At 42.2% G+C, this 16,468-nt stretch overlaps 1 protein-coding gene, 1 long non-coding RNA gene and 1 pseudogene across 5 annotated transcripts; 2 read left to right on the top strand and 1 right to left on the bottom strand.

The window, feature by feature from the left end:
* Window positions 1-1,186: 1,186 nt before the first annotated feature.
* Window positions 1,187-5,925, bottom strand: LOC127760171 (chloride channel protein CLC-e). 2 transcript variants are annotated; one of them, XM_052284392.1, is made up of 8 exons: window positions 5,413-5,925; window positions 4,484-4,871; window positions 3,882-4,079; window positions 2,933-3,399; window positions 2,780-2,815; window positions 2,276-2,671; window positions 1,548-1,750; window positions 1,187-1,458 (listed from the first exon to the last, which is right to left on the bottom strand). In XM_052284392.1, exons 1-8 carry the CDS (start codon window positions 5,734-5,736, stop codon window positions 1,401-1,403), a joined length of 2,070 nt encoding a protein of 689 aa, XP_052140352.1. In that variant the 5' UTR covers window positions 5,737-5,925; the 3' UTR covers window positions 1,187-1,400. The 2 variants fall into 2 exon arrangements, with proteins under 2 accessions (XP_052140352.1, XP_052140351.1); XM_052284391.1 differs by having other exon boundaries at window positions 2,276-2,815; window positions 5,413-5,924.
* A 2,500-nt stretch (window positions 5,926-8,425) lies between these two features.
* Window positions 8,426-9,777, top strand: LOC127759858 (uncharacterized; annotated as a pseudogene).
* Window positions 9,778-12,588: 2,811 nt separating this feature from the next.
* Window positions 12,589-15,754, top strand: LOC127760151 (uncharacterized). Of its 3 annotated transcripts, none has more exons than XR_008015047.1 (5): window positions 12,589-13,311; window positions 13,442-13,510; window positions 13,638-13,771; window positions 14,022-14,097; window positions 14,783-15,754. It is a non-coding gene; the product is annotated as an uncharacterized LOC127760151 (long non-coding RNA). The 3 variants fall into 3 exon arrangements; XR_008015046.1 differs by having other exon boundaries at window positions 12,590-13,311; window positions 13,638-14,097; window positions 14,783-15,254; window positions 15,343-15,754; XR_008015045.1 differs by having other exon boundaries at window positions 12,590-13,311; window positions 13,638-14,097.
* Window positions 15,755-16,468: the final 714 nt, after the last annotated feature.

Here is a 16,468-nt window from a genome sequence, read left to right as displayed (position 1 = left end):
AACAGTTTCAGCTCCACCAAAACTAGGAGTGGAGTTGGGTGGAGCTCTCTCATAAAATGTACTAGAGTTGTGAAGCTGGGTTTAGACAGCTCCATAACTCCACTCCAGACTCAACTCCTAGAGTTATATTTAGGAGTTGGAGCTGTACCAAACATGCCCTATGTTTGCAATTTCGATTCTTTTCCGTTTGCATTTGAGTCAAGGGGCTTTTAACTATTTGCCACTTTTAGATTTGGCAAATAATTATTTGCCACCCCTATCTCAATGACATGTGGGTCCACATGTGTCTATGACATGTGGGTTCAGTGGTAAAAAGTTAATTGCCACATCTAAATATGGCAAATGGTTAAATATCTATTGAGTCAAACGGTGCTAATCATAAATCGTATTACTAGCAGTCCGTATAATTAACTCCGTTCTGGGACTAAATTGGAAGCGTGAACCCGGCACGCATCCTGTCTCTTTCGTCCTCTGCTCGTTTTTTCTCGCTTCGTACGTATGCGACGAATCAGCGCCCACCTTCCCCTGATCGTGCGTACTGTAGTAGTAGTAATACTGAGAACTCACTCCGTTTCACAATGTAAATCATTATAGTATTTTCCACATTTATATAGATATTAATAAATCTAAATATATGAATCTAGACATATATATTTATTTAGATTCATTAATATCTATATGAATGTAGAAAATGTTAGAATGATTTATATCGTGGGACGGAGGAAGTAGTAATTAGTAGTAGTAACAATCAGTAGTTGCTTCTTCTCCGGCCTTATTTTATGGGGTCTGACCTCATTCGTCCCGTTCAGACTTCGCAATTGCCACTTGACCCTACTAAACAAAAACTGTCACGCGTTCAATCTGCAGCACGTATGGAACTTGCCTAGGAAAAATACATAGATGCATACGAAATGTCGTTTGGGAATACTTGCAGGGATAAATATATTCACTGGTCATACGTCGGGCTAGTAATTTCTTCCACACGAAAGACTGCATTTATTAACCGTAGCACTTACGTATATTTCATTTGACCAATCGACCTCGTGCTCCAGATTACATTGATCTACCTTGAGGTCTCGCTTCCTAGATGAATATACTTCATTTTGTTGCTCTTGCAATAAATCGTACAGTGGAAAACGCAAGTTTGACAAAATGATGTCATCTAAAAATACTTGTAGCACGCTGGTGCAATAAAACCGCATATATCCACTTGTGCAAAACTAAAGGCCCTTCAACAGTACGTTTCTGAGTTACATTCTGAAGTTAACAAAACAACCTGGTAAAAATGTTAAAAGAGTCCGAAGCGTTGGCCACTTGTACACAGATGCTGGGCAATTCTGAACAGCTCCCAGTTCTGGGATGAAATATCAGAACTGTGTAATATCAGCTCTACTTTTAAGTCATCTATCCCCCTTTATCTCAGATGTAAAACTCAAAAGATCTTTTGTTGCTACAGCTCTGGAAAAACATAACAAGGAGGGCAAAGGTGCTGGTTATAAGTTGGAAAATAACCGATTTCTGTAGTGTTAGAAAGTGATTACTTTTACCTTCGAGCAATGGCAATGCCTTCTTTATCTACAAAACCAACCAAGAGTCCTCTATCTTGACGATCAACATGTTCTGAAACTACTGGAAGTTGATCCACTCCATAAGAATCCATGATCTTTTCAACAGTAGTTAGAGATGTCTGAGGTGTCACAGGCCACATTTTACACTTAACGGCTCCACAAACATAAGTTTGTACAGGTTCCTGTAGCATGACCAGAAATGAGTAACATACAGATAGAACTACAAGACGACAAAAATATATGCCAGTTAAATACAGTTAGCATGTTCTGAATTATGATTGCACCTCAGAAAACAAATAAGAAACCAACTGTATTTTTCTTTGAAAATCTTTAAAGCAAGCATGAACCACAGAAACTTCAGAGATCGAGACTGGCCAAGGGATATAGATCCCAAGGGGCTAGCAAACTAAAGAATATGTTATTTTGATATGTTCCAATCAACAACAGAGAAAACAAATGAAGCTGGGGGCAGCTGATGATCTCTTATTCAGGAAAGAAGAATAGAAAAGAGTGCATAATGGCTGTGTATATCCACTTGAGGATATAGAGGCCAGATTCTTATCCATCATCTAAAAAAAGGAAAAGAGTGCATAAATAAGACAAGGGTGCATGTCCAGTTGACGTTTGGTATACATAAGTCATAACTTATGAATTAAGATCAAGCAGAATCGCAGAAGGAAAAATGAGGGAAAACGACAGCAAATCACCTCAGTCTGTACCCTGGTAGTTTTCGCAGTTCTGCAGAAATCCTGGATATCTTTGAGAGTTACCAAGCCTATTAGAGATCTGTTGCTCTCAATTATCATAACAAACGGTTGCTTTTCCACAAGCATAAGATTTAGTGCCTCAACTACTGGAGTTGTCTTTGAAACAGAAATATATTTAGTCTTCATAGCCTCTGCAACAGTAAGATTTTCCTGAAAATTCTCATGCTTGGCATCATAGACACACAGTGAACTTTCAAGCTTACATAGGTCGGTAATAGGCTTATCTGTATCCACAGAAGCTCCTTGTGTCTGGGAGGGCACACTTTTTTCCTGTTTAAAATTACTTGATTTCACCTCTGAGGAATCCGGCTTACTCCTATTGCTCCTAGAGAACCTCTGGGGAGAAGCAATCCAAGATGATACTCCAACAGCACCAAGCAAAGGTAAAACTATACGATAGTCCTGAGTAAGCTCAAACAGTAGGAGGACAGATGTAAGAGGCACCTTGCATACACCAGCAAGCGTGGCTGCCATACCTACCTGCAAAGATAGAACAAAAGGAAGCAAACATGCAAATCAGTTTTCTTTGCTTGATATTTTCGATCAATCTAAAAGAAAATACGCAAAAGAGAAAACTATTGCTTATAGACATATTACCAGGCCATATGCTTGAGGTGACGCCACATCTAGGAACGGGATTTGGAACAGTGAATCCGGGCCAGTAAATGTAAACCTCATGACCTTTCCATACGCCATGCCTGTAGCTGCACCAATAAAAAGGGATGGTGCATAATAGCCTCCAACCAATCCAAAAGCCCTGCACAAAGATGTCGCCAATACTTTTACTCCAATGAGCTGAACCAATACAGCTGCTGAGAGTCCACTTGTGAATGGTCGTGATTCCAGCAAAATATCAACGTTTTCAAAGCCCCAATAAAGAACTTCAGGGTATACAAGGGCTAGAAGACCAACAATAAGGCCACCCAAGGCAGGAGATGCAGCCTTTGGTAATCCGGTTGCCGTTTGTAAACTTTCAACTATCTCCATAGAAAGTGCTGTACACCTAGATAGTGTAGTAGACACCAACCCACAGAAGATGCCCAGCAAAAGATATAGAGGAAGTTCTGACATTTATTAAGTCATGTAAATATCCTCATACTTTCAATCTCTGGATCACGAGAAAAAATATGTAAAAACAAGATGTTATTAACAGACAGTAAGACTAATCTACGTCCAGGAGGGTTTAAGAGGTGTTTTCATACTTGACAAATCAACCTTACTAATGGCAAAACTGAATTCTTTAGGAGGATGAGGTCAACAAGAGCACAAATGTGTGGTTTCAAAACAAAAGCCAAACATCAAGATTTTCATGTTCCCTTCATTTGGTAGTAAATTTTCCCTTCTTCAACTATTTCAGTTGGGCACAATATGTTTTATTTTAGAATCGTAAATTAGGAAGTGCTACACAAGTTACAACGAGAACATGTCAAAATACCAGACAGGCAGTTAACCAGTAGAAATTATGTATAGCCTAAATGAAAGTATTGCAAGATATGGTTTGTATGCATCAAACTGCTGAAAAATATCAATTATAACAAAAAAGTACCTGTTGGCGAGCGGAAATCATATTCTGGAACGGTAAAAGCAGGATCAGAACCAAGACCAATCTCTGAAACAACAGACGCTATCACTGCACTGAGTATCACCATAGGTGTTGAGTTGGAAAGGGATGATGAGTCAACAGAAGTAGGCCACAAAACAGATTCCACGGCGAAAAAGCACCCGGCAACAGCAGCATTAAAACCTACAATACAAGCAATCACCTGAAATATAAGTACAATGCAATCAGAAAACAGAATGCATGGGGAAAAGGATTACTTGGCCAGTTTGAATTGTAGGACTGTGTGGAGTATCCACAAAAGGAGAATATCATACTTTATGCTGTGTCAACTTAGGTGATCTATTGACCAAGGAACATTACACAAAGTTCCATAAATAGATTCTTTGCGTTTGGATGCTACATAGCAAAAAGTTCCAAAAAACAGACGCTTGCGTTCAGATGCGTAGCTTCTGATACAAAAATATATTCCATGTGTGTAATTAACTAAAACATGACAGACCAACTTAAAAGTTGAAGATAAAATATAGAGAAATATTCTGCAGTGAATGGAATTTTGAAAAATAAGAAATATGAGAAGCAAGATTCACCTGATGCGATTCCAGCTGCTGATCCAGCTGCCACAAGAGAAAGTTTTTTCCCTCCTTCCAACTTAAACACATTTCCAAATCCTTTGGCTATAGATGAACCAATCTCCACACTTGGACCCTCAGGCCCCAAAGAATTTCCAGTTCCAAGAGTAAAAGATGCTGCCATGGCTTTCAAAAATGGCCTAAAGGCACCTTTTATCTTAGACATAGTGTCATTTGAGTTGGTTGCTATAGAACTTCTTAATGTGTTTAACACTCCAACTATAATGCCTCCACTGACTGGAACAAGTATCACTCTCTGCCAGATTTCACCGATGGACTCCTCCCTTAGCCATGAAGCGCCTCTCAATGGTATGCCGTCCCAAAAGAGATCACGTATTTCATGAACCTATGCCAAAATAATACAAAGTTCTTATCTCAATCTGCAACATGTGTAATAGTGATTACTTTGAGGACTTGTATGCAATCAAGATGCTCAAATTCTTGAAATACATTATTTATGCCTGGCAGCTGCAACGCCAACCTCCATTTTCATCAAACATCTATGGGCTTAGAGATCGAGATTATACACACTATCCACTATATTATCAGTAGGGAAGAATCAGGAAATGGCATCTTGTGAGGATGGGTGAGGACTGGACGCGCTAATTGGACAAACACAATTCGAACCAAGCTAAAACAGGCACACAGCAGACAAGGAGTAATAAAACTAGTAATTTTTGGATGGGAACTAAACTAATGCATGGATGCATGAATTAGCACCAGCATAGCTTATGGATCGGCAATGCTACATGTGAGAAGCGTTTTAGAAGGGATTTGGAAGCAAATTGTAGCTTAAAACATCGCTATGTAAGCTCGTTGTCCAATTGCATCGCATATTCACATCCAAGTCGGGGAACTAGACGTGAGATGTGTCGTCGTATGGGTACCGAGAGGTTGAAGAGGACGACGGAGACGCCACTGAGGAGCCCGACGAGGCAGGCGGCGAGCGTGACGAGGTCACGGCCGGGCGCCGCCACCTCCTCCTCCCAGGCCGCCTCCACCCGCTCACCCCGCCGGTCCCCGTCCTCCTCCTCGGTCGCCGCGCCGCATCGGATGGTCCGGAGGCGCGCGCCCCCGTCCCCGCCACCGCAGCGGCGACCTGCCGGGCGGCGGCGGGAGAGAGAAGGCGGGGATGGGGTCGAGACGAGGAGGACACGCGCGGGACAGGGTGCCACGGACGGCGGCGCCATGAATTGGGAGAGGCATCTCATATTCTCATCCCTAGCATACTACTGCGAGTCTGCGAGAGAGGAGGGAGTGCCGCGAGGCCACGGCAATTCGGCAAAGCGTCTCCTGGCGGATTTCCAGCCTATCCAATTCCAGATGGAGGCTGGAGCGAGCTGTTCTTCTTTTTTTTTTTTTCATTCCTCTCGTTTTATGTGGTAGGCTGGTAGCCAAGAACCGCGATCGTTTGTTTCATATCATCATCGGCCTCTCTCTACTTCTCTAGTCTCTTGGAGAAGGAAGCAGGATTGGGCTTTGGGAAATGATAATGCGTTTTTGGGTTTTAGGGCCTTGCTTGATTTCGAGTGAAACGGGCCTAACAATTTCCTGTTAATTACTCCGCTTAAGGAAGGCCATTTCCTAATCATGTCGAATATGTGTTTATACGTTATCAGTGTCCTTACCAAAAGGTCTCTATTTGACTAGATTGCTTTGCTCCAAACACATGTTATCGCAACTATGCGATATTAGTGGAGAAATACTTTTTACTCCTGGTTGGTAATCACTATAGTCCCGATTTTCTAGCCGGGAGTAAGAATACGGGACTTAAGGTTTTTTTTTTCTTTTTTTTCTATTTTGTATATCTCACGCACATTATCTCACATCATTCACAATAATATAGTTTATCCTAAATCATTCACAACAACATAATTCATCCTAAATCATTCACAGCAACATATTTCATTCTCAAAATCATTCACAACAGCATAGTTCATTCTCAACACAGATCAAATCACACATTCAACACAAATCGAATCAACACAGATCGAATAATTCAGCACAAATCGAATCAACACAGATCGAATCACACATTAAGAAAAAAGAAAAAAAATACGTGCAGCCGCGCCGCCCTCCACCGCCTATCGCCGCACCGGCCTCCGCGCCGGCCGCCGCCGCCGCCCGGCTGCCTCCCCTCCCGGATCCGGCGGCGACCGGCCGCCTCCCCTCCTGGATCCGCCGTGCGAGGCCGCCTGTGCCACCGCCCGGGCGCCTGAGAAGTGGGGAGGAGAGGGGAGGGGGCGGATCCAGAGAAGTAAGAGGAAGAGATGCGGTGAGTGAGGAGAGGAGAGGAGAAAGAGATAAAGGTGAGGGAGGAGGAGATAGAATTTATTAACTGATCCCGTGCGCCTCCTCCTCCTCGATCTCGCGCGCGTGCACGCCTCGTCCTCTCCGCGCATGCCAATCTTTTTTCCCGGTTGTTTAACAACCAAGACTAGAAATAGGTCTTTAGTCACACTAACCGGAATTAAAGATAACAGAGGGTCTGACACCGCTTGCCTTTTTTTATCCGGGACTAAAAATGATCTTTAAGGTTGGTGTTACCAACCGAGACTAAAGATCAAAAGGTAGCTCTAACCTTTTGAACCGAGCCTAAAGATATCTTTAGTCCCGGTTTTTATTGTAACCGGGACTATTGTAGAATTTGGTCGACCGACCAAAGATGGTTTCTCCAGTAGTGTGATTAGTGCGCTAGGATCTTTCTGACATGGACCAATAACTCCTTCGCATGGAATAAGTTCAAGACTTTGCGGGGAGCTCCGTGTATCCGTTGGCGATCCATTTGTGTAATTAAGAGTAAGGCTAATAATATAGCCGACTTGTTAGCTATAAGGTTCTTTGTAGCCTTCTCTCAGCCCACCCATGTAATAGTTAGCTCTTTATAATTAATATAGGATCCACTTATCTCTCTCGCAGAGTTTTTTGGTTTTTGTGTCCAAACCGGCTATAAGTTTACAGCTCGCTTCTCCTCTATCTTCTCTCTTCTCTTTTATACCTCAGCATTTAGTCGGATTATAGCCTACTTATTATACTTGCTCTAAGGATAGGCCAACGTGAGACTTTGGTGGATAGCCTTGAAGATGCTCGAAGGTGGCCACGTGTCCTCTGCACGGGTGCACATGGCTATCTAGCTAATTGCCCGGGGACCATGTCGTGGCACCATTTGAAGATAGGACCCCACAACACAAGTTTGCATGGAAACTGCCAAGTATGTTTACCCAAGACACGGTCAACTGGAGTTGGTATGTTCACTCAAGAAGAAGGTCGATCTTCGCACACTCTAGGGTGTGTTTGTATAATGGAAAATGAGGAATGTAATTAGGAATGGGAAATGAATGAATGGTTAGGATTAAGTAGAATAGGAAGAATGGATGGTTAGGATCTAGAGATGTTTTGGTGGGTGGAAAATTATTTCCCTATCCCATTAGCCAAACAGGGTTAGATGGCTCGTTTCAGGAATCCCTTGTCAGCTCGGTAAAGGCTAACGTGGCGTTTCTTGAAGAACGGTGGAGGCACATCCTACGGACATCACACATCCATCATATACGGGTGGAGGCAAATCCTACCCCTACTAAAAAATGATTTTTCATGACGTCACCCTATAATTTTCACTGGCAGTTATACACGAAAACCGCTACTAAAAATGTAACGAGGGGTGAAGGGTTACGGACAGCCAGCGAAAATCGGTTTTCGCTTTTCGTTGGCGGCCACACTAAGAGGTCCGCCATTAAAAATAACTCTATTTTCGCTGACAGCTACGCTAAAAAACCCGCCATAAAAAATTGGATTTTCGCTGACGGCCGATTTTCGCTGGCGGCAGCTAACTTACACCAACTGTGAAAAAAATATTCCCTCTATTAAAATCTCCTCCAATCTTTATCCCTTCCCATTCACCTCTCCCATTCCTTCTCTTCCTCCTGCAGCCTCTCCACCTCCTGTCCTCCTCCAGCCTCTCCTCCTCCTTCTCCTCCACCTCCTCCTCCTCCTCCTGTCGGCGTAGGAAACCACGGCGGATTAGCGACGGTGACGACGGCGACCGGGAGGGGCCGCGAGGGGCGCCGTGATCCACGGCCGGGAAGGGCACGGGCGCGGGTGCAGGCGTGGCGGATCCGGCCACCGCAGAGCCGCGGGCGGCGGATCCGGCCGCCGGAGGGCCGCGGGGAGCGGATCGGGGCGCGGGCGGCCGCTCTCGGACGCCGGCGGCGGTGCGCGGCGGATCCAGGCGCGGGCGGCGGCTCTCAGGCGCTGGCGGGGAGGCTAGATCCGCCGCCGCTAGATCGGTGGCGCCTGGCCGGTGGTCACCGGGGAGCTGCATGCTAGCTGCAGAGAGGAGGCACGACCGCACGAGAGGATCCTCTCTTCAGTTCATGCGTTTGGTTCTGATCTGTTTGCACGTGGTGGGGTTCAACTGCTCATTATGTTTGACGTTTCTGGATCATCATTTTCTTCTGTTCATGTGCTCATTTTCTTCCTTCGAATTCCAGAAACCATTTCTGCAGCGGGGCTCTGTGCAGCGGCGGAGGCCGGCGGGGCTCGGCAGCGGCCTCGTCGAGGCGGAGGCAGTGGAGGCTTGAATGCTTGAATTTTTTTTGATGCTTGAATGCTTGGGGGAATAGAAATTTTTGACTGTAAATTTAAATTGTGCTTGTGTGAATTGAATTTTTTGACTAATTTTTGCTTGGGTGAATGGAAATTTCTGTGGATTTTTGAATGGTGGAGCGTTGATTATTTTTTTTAAACTTGGCCAGGATTAACACTGGCGGCTGACACAGTGTTACCCGCCAGCGAAAAAATATTTTCGCTGGCGGCCATCTTAAGCCAGCCGCCAGTGAAAATGGATCTTTGCTGGCGGTTGGGCTTAAGACGACCGCCAGCGAAAATGAATTATCGCTAGTGTAGATAGTGATTTCACTGGCTTTTGCTTTGTGGCGGCTCAAAATTCCACCAGCGAAAATCCAAAATGGCCGTCACGAAAGATGGTTTTTTTATAGTGTACGGACATCACACATCCATCGTATACGGTGTGTCAGTTGCTAAGTTTGTCCATTGCATTAGGGTATTGTCCTTCAGAAACCTGAACATGTATACTTCTTTCTTTGCTCCCGAGCACTTATGGGGTAGACCGTACCAATGTCACCGAGAACCCAGGTCGATCACAGTTCCATGGTTTCCTTTGTTTGTTGGAACACAGTACACGCTTATGTAAACACGCGTACAATCACATATATAAACACACATCTTATGATACGAATTCAATGCAAACAATCGAGAGGAGAAACATGCCACGTGGCAACTCCAGTTTCGCATAAGAGGCTCGACGAAACGATCTCGCGTCCGCGAGTGGAGGCATCGATGAAACGCTATTGTGTGCATGCAGCAGGCCTCCAGAAATTTCTCCGTAATCAGGTCCCAATGGGCCATTGCTCGGTAGCCCATGCGAATTATGCCGTGTGATGATTCTAGAAAGAACCGGCGCCATTACTATGCATACATGTAGTGCAAACACCCGGTGTATGCTGATTAATGAACTGTACCGTGCTGCTGACGTTGATTTCTCACATTGCCGCCGTACGACTGGCAAAGCCCAGGCAAGCAGGCAGCTATTGCTTCCTTTCACCACCAAATCTTGAGGATCAAAGGAGTAATAATACTACCTACTTTAGTTAGGGTTAAAATAGGATTAGCCGGATGTAATTAAATCATCCACTAAAAAAATCCTCAAACATCAGTCTTTTTAAACTTTCTATGTTTTTCATTTATATGTTTTACACATGTATTTATGCGTTTTATATTCCAAATGTTTTCTTTCATGTATATTGTTTTCCTGAGTTCCAAACATGTCTTAGGCTATATTTGAGAGGAGAGGAAAAAAAATAAGACACGTAAAAGGAGGTATGCCATTATCGCTTCATCAGGTGATTTAGGACTGTTTAAAAAGCCAAGGACTGTTTCAAACATGAAAATTAGAAATATGATTATTTTAAAAAGTAACTTTTCTACATATATTTTTATGTAAAAACACTCTGACATACGGGTGAAAAATGATGGATGTTTCCTTTGTTTGTCCTTTGTCGAATGCAGCCTTAGAACAAGTACAATAAAAAGCAATAAGCTAGCTATAGAACAACGAAGGAGAGTGAAGAAAAATGGACTATATAATAGTTAGTTGCAGCACGAGCTCCAATATAGTATGTGAGAAGTAACCACCCCTCGTGAAAGGGGTAATCTCTTCACGAACTCCAGTAAAGGAATGGTGTGAATTGGATGAAAATTGGAGCCAGTATGTTAGAGACAATTTATTACATATGCTACATCTTAATTAATTAGTTGATGATGTGAATAAATTGGTGGTCTCAATCACCTCTACTATAAAACTTGCTCATAAAATTTGCTCTTAGAGCAAAAATAATAGTGGTCTATACTTACGTATATGATAGAGATTAAAATATATATATATATAGGATTGGCTTTCGATAAAATCTAGATCTACATATGTTTTAAGGTAAATACATTAAATTCTTGTAAGTAAGATAAAGAGAGAGGAAAAAGAAATATAGAGACAATATTATAGCCAACTTATAAGCTCTAATATAAGTTTAGTTATCTCTACTATTAATCTGGCTCTTCTATATATGTGTATTAATTTGTTACCTATTCACTAGGCCTAATGAGCCAGGCTCACTGTACCATACGTGGCAAAGCCGCACGCTTTTTCTAGTGTATACACTAATCATACGAGCATCTTAGTTTATATTTGGTTAAAGGATATCCCTGGATAAGAGATGATCCAGTTTTTTGGTATGTTTGATTGGTGGACAAAGGTGGATAGGGTGGTCCAAAGAGAAAATAACTTACACATATGTTGGATGAGCGTATCTGACCAAATTGGTCGGATGAGAATATCTACCTTTTTGTTAATCTTAATCATTAGTAATTGATTAACAATAATTAATGTAATTTATTGATAATAATTAATAATTAACTTGTCAAAATCAAGGTTAATTAGACAGAATTAGTCTATTTTGTTTTTAATTAGTATAGACTATGGCTACATTAATGATAATAACATATTTTAGTATTAATTAATATACCATTGTTTTCCTTCTCATCCATCCAACCAAACAAGATCCACCCAACCAAATAAAAAATAGGATCACCAGTGGCGAAGCCACGTTGAAGCTAGCGGGTGCACATGAACCCACTAAATTTATAATTTCTCACTTGAAAACACTAAAAGGCACAGTATTACATTGAAATTTTCTAGATCTTCAATGGTAGTGTCCCCTTGTTTTGATGCTAGCTTCGTCCCTAATCACCATATCCTTACAAATATGAATGACCATATCATATCTAACCTTAGACCACAAGCCAAACGCACCCTTAAGAAAACTAGATCACATTGACAAAATCCTCACATATATCTCACCATTGATATTGATATAACCGCACCAAAGTTGTCTTTATAAAATGTCATGTAACTACACCATTGGACCATAAATATTTTATGTTTATAATAGGTTAAACTTTTATTTTTTTATTATCAATTTTAGATTAAAATGTGTTCATAAATTTAATGAGTTCATCATGATGATATATAGTACTTTTTTAAAAGCAAACACACCTTTTTTTATAAACACACATAATCGTCGTTGTAACCTGTAAGAGCACCCGCAATGCTAAAGTAAGATGCTCTCTGTAAAATATGTACATCTCAGCAATAGACTAGATTAATAGTAAACCACCTCAATAGTATGTCTATATGGGTATCTATAGCTCTCTAATCCATTGCCTCGTTTTTCTTTATAGACTATCTCTAGTGTAGTAGATAGCTTTGTTCTCTCTCTTCATTTAATCTCTTTCAAGTAGGAAAATATGACATGGATCTCTTATAGAGAGCCTATAGATAAATATCTATACTAATATAAAAAGGAGTTGTCCTCCTACAATGCTTCAGGCCAAATCATCCCCCAATCATCTTTGTCCTCAGCCGTCCGATCTGTTGATCCAACGGCGAAATCACCGATTCCGCCATCCCACCACCACACAAATCCACGCCCGCACTATCTACGCCCCCACGCTCTCCCCGCGCGATGACTCCGCCGCCGCGCCTCCTCGCGCTGCTCAGATGCGCGCTGCGCCTCCCGACGCTTCCTCGCTCCAGGCCGCCGTCGTCATCGCACGGTCCCGACCTCTCCAGTATCCCCCCCATCCCGCCTCCTCCTCCACCGCGTCGCCGATGGCTCCATGTCGTCGTCGTCGTCGCGCGGTCCCGGCTGGCTGTCCACCGCGCCATCACAGATCCAGCCATCCCTCATACCGGACTCCCCCATCCCGACGGCCCCATCCCAGCGGCGAGGAGGCGTCGTCGCGCGGGAGATGACTGGTGGGGAGAGTGAAGAGGGAGAGGCGGATGGCAACCCTCCCTCTGTCACGCTCGCTCTCCAATCCCCCTTCACAGTCGAGCCCTGCGTCGTCGCCTTCCCCCGCCGATGCCACCACATCAAGGCACCTCACGCATGGAGCTCTTTCCCCGAAGCCGGACGTAATGGCCGGTCCCTCGCTAAGGCGCCCAGCAGATCCGGCCAGTTGCCTCAGCAACAGAGAGTCCACGGACTTCTCCACTGCTCTGTAAGAGGATCTGGACTCTTCTGCCAACGAGGCCACTGTCTGATCCACCATCGTAGGGGATTCTTTCCGTTCCCTAAATGCACCACATATCTTCCCCTCCGGAAATTTTTTTTTTCGAATGAAATTGATAGAATACCAATGGCTGTTGCAACAAGGTAATTTGCCCTCAACCTTTAGCTTTTCAAATTAGAATCAATTTAATTACTTCTTTGTTTACGCACATCATTTTACCCTAAAGACTGATGCTTGCACTGATGTACCATGTTGTCATGGGGGATGATCTAGACGTGAGGACTGGCAAGCCATCTCTTGATATGTTTCTTGCTGAGATGAGGAGGTTCGAGGTATTGCCATGTAAGTGCTCTTACCTATAATGTTCTTTATACTAAACACAATATTATAATTTTACCTGGCACAAGTGCATTGCATGTTGTTCGGGTCAATTTGGAACCAGTATTTCAAGCTCCTTCTTCTGTAGCAGCAGTTAAAAATTGCTGGAATGTAACTTCGCTCCTCCTCCTCGCTCGCTCGCTCCTCCTCGCTCCTGTGTACTGCCACCGCGCCGCCGCATCCTCGCCGGAGCCACTTTCTTCTCCATCCGCCGCCGGAGCCGAGGTCCATCTTACAGTTTAATTCCTCACTGAATGTTTACTATCCCTGCCAATCAATCACACGATTCCCTCTGAATGCTAATCCATTCAATTAATTTCCTGGACTGGTAATATCTCTCCCATAGTGGGGAATCAAGTGTCTTTTGTACAAATTACACAGGTTATTAAACTGGATTCTCCATTTCACTTTAGAAGTTGATTTTCTTGCTTTCTTGGCTATATTTCCTGTCATCACATCTTACATTTACAAGTAGGAACGAAATGATGGCCGACTACCTTCTTGATCACTGCGATGTGCCCCTTCGCTTCAAGGATATGCATAAATCCAAGGTGATTCTCACCTTCCAAATCTTTATCTCGATATTTCCCCTAGGAATAAAAGATTCCAAACCCATATTCACCTATTTACAGTGAGCATTAGGATCATTTTATAGAAAAAGATATCGAGGTGATCTAGAAGTTATTATACGTTAGGTCTGCTGCTTCATTATAATAGATATGTGTATTTCTGAATATATCTTCTTTGTTTGGTTTTTCCCAGTCCGGCACTCTGCTACTATTCTAGGTACCGGACTGCAACCTGTAATATTATTTTGCGGTGTACTGATTGGGTGGTTAGATTTCAAAAGCAATTTCAAATTATCTGTCCTGTCCAACTATTGCCAGATTACCCAGGTGCCATGTACAATACTATTTTTTTTTAAAAAAAAAGTGGCACTCAGGAAGTTTGAGAACCAGTATGTACTCCTACCAATGAATATCACATCATGGTGTTTCAGGTTTTGTTTAAGTTTGGAAAGAAAATATACATAATTTGTGGCAAATAATGCAAAACTGTATGTAATACATGCAAGTGTCAGATTTTTTTTGTTCCCCTACTTTACTAAAACTGTAAATTAGGTTTATAACGTGTTTCTGATATATAACAATAAGAGAAATCATGATATCGAAAAGTATCTGTTAATGCTATAAGGCATCTGAATATATTGGCTTACTTCTATTGTTTATAATACAGGTTGACATTGTGGCCACTGGAGATTTTGGTAAAATCCTATCATGTTTCACCATGGCATTTCACTGTTTGGCGCACGGTATTTAGGAGCTATTTGTATAGTAAATGCTGGAATATTGAAGTAAATTATATGTTCAGCTTATTAACTGCATTGCGATAAGCTTTGATCTAGGTCCGGTTTCAATTTTCATTTGTGTGGTCGCATCCTTTAATTTATATAGCTTCATAAGAGTATACTCCGAAGTACATGCCGTTTTATGTATTTTTATGCCTTCATATTCTGATTGTCTAATGGCTCTAAAACAACAGACGTAAACTACGATGTCTGAAGTTTTCCATGTTTTCTTCCTTATGAAAATGATATGGAGCTGTGGCAAGCTGCTTTGGCAATCCCTGTTGCTGTCCAGAATAAAGATTTTCATGTGGCTTGCGCTAAAGGGCAGATGCCTCATGGCTGACAATCTACAGAAAAGAGGTGGCCTCATCAGGCGAATTGTTCCCTATGCAACCTGACATTTCAAGATGACACCCAACCTTTTTGTTCAATGTGCTTTCACAAACAGGATTTGGAGATTGCTCAGGAGCTAGGTGAATGTTGGCTTTCCGCTTCCCAGTGACCTCAATGTAGACTTGGCTGATTGGCGGATGGCTTCAAGGAGAAGCTTCAGAGATTATCTCAGAAAAGTTTTCGGTACACTCTTCTTCTTCAGAGATTGTCTCAGCAAGTTGTATGGTTGTGCAGCTCTTTGGTGACATCAAAGAAATCACAATCTGGAGGGAGGCAGGCTTCATGGTAGGCGAAAAACGATTGGCATTATTCCTTTTGCAGTTTTTTCTCTCCCACTCTTTGTAACCGGTTTCGACAACTTCGTGTGGACGCTTAGTTTGTAACACCATCTCATAATCTTAATGAATTTGCTTAGCCTACTCTTGGGCCAGTCTGGCTAAAATAAATGTAATCAGAGTTATACTTCATTTGTTGGAAACATAACTTGTAAAATAAAACTAATCATTTTTATCCTTACAAAAGGCTGCTCAATGCTGCAATAATTTCTGTTGAAAAAGGAAGTGGCAAAACAGCATGTCTTTTGCTACTTTGTTCTGTCTGTTTTTCTTGAAGAATTCTCTAATTTTATTGTGATTAGTCTTTTGAAAAGGCTATATTAAAGAAATTTCTTATTTTGTTTTGGTTATTTCTATATGCAAAAATTAATAGCTCTATAAATTCAATAGTTGAAGAGAAGCAATGTTCAGAAAAGTTGAATATGCACTTGGTATATATGTGTTAATAAATTACCTTTCAAAGTATGTGTACTTTCTAATTTTTAAATGTGACTATATTTTTTTATATATATTATGACAAACATGTTTTACACGTGCACGATAACTAGTAATCTCTAAAGTAAACGTATATTGACTAAGAATCTACGCTGAATGGCTCTATTTTGAAACGTGGATATATGACATATGTTACATAGGAGTTACAAGGAAAACGAAAGAAAAAAAAAAGACGCAGCGTTCTAGAAAAGTGTCATCGAGCCCATTGGTTTTGTCGCAAAATCGTAAATGTTATTGCCAAATGCCAATCACATCGTGGTCCAAAGCAAAACACACATTTCTGCGAGTACTTTAATCGGTGAGCCCTTGAGACGTTAACTACACGAAACACACATTTCTGCCGCCCGACAC

This window comes from Oryza glaberrima, chromosome 1 (genome assembly GCF_000147395.1).
Source record: "Oryza glaberrima chromosome 1, OglaRS2, whole genome shotgun sequence".
Classification (NCBI taxonomy): domain Eukaryota; kingdom Viridiplantae; phylum Streptophyta; class Magnoliopsida; order Poales; family Poaceae; genus Oryza; species Oryza glaberrima.
Note: the sequence above shows the minus strand (reverse complement) of the source record. Positions and strands in the feature narration are given on the sequence as shown.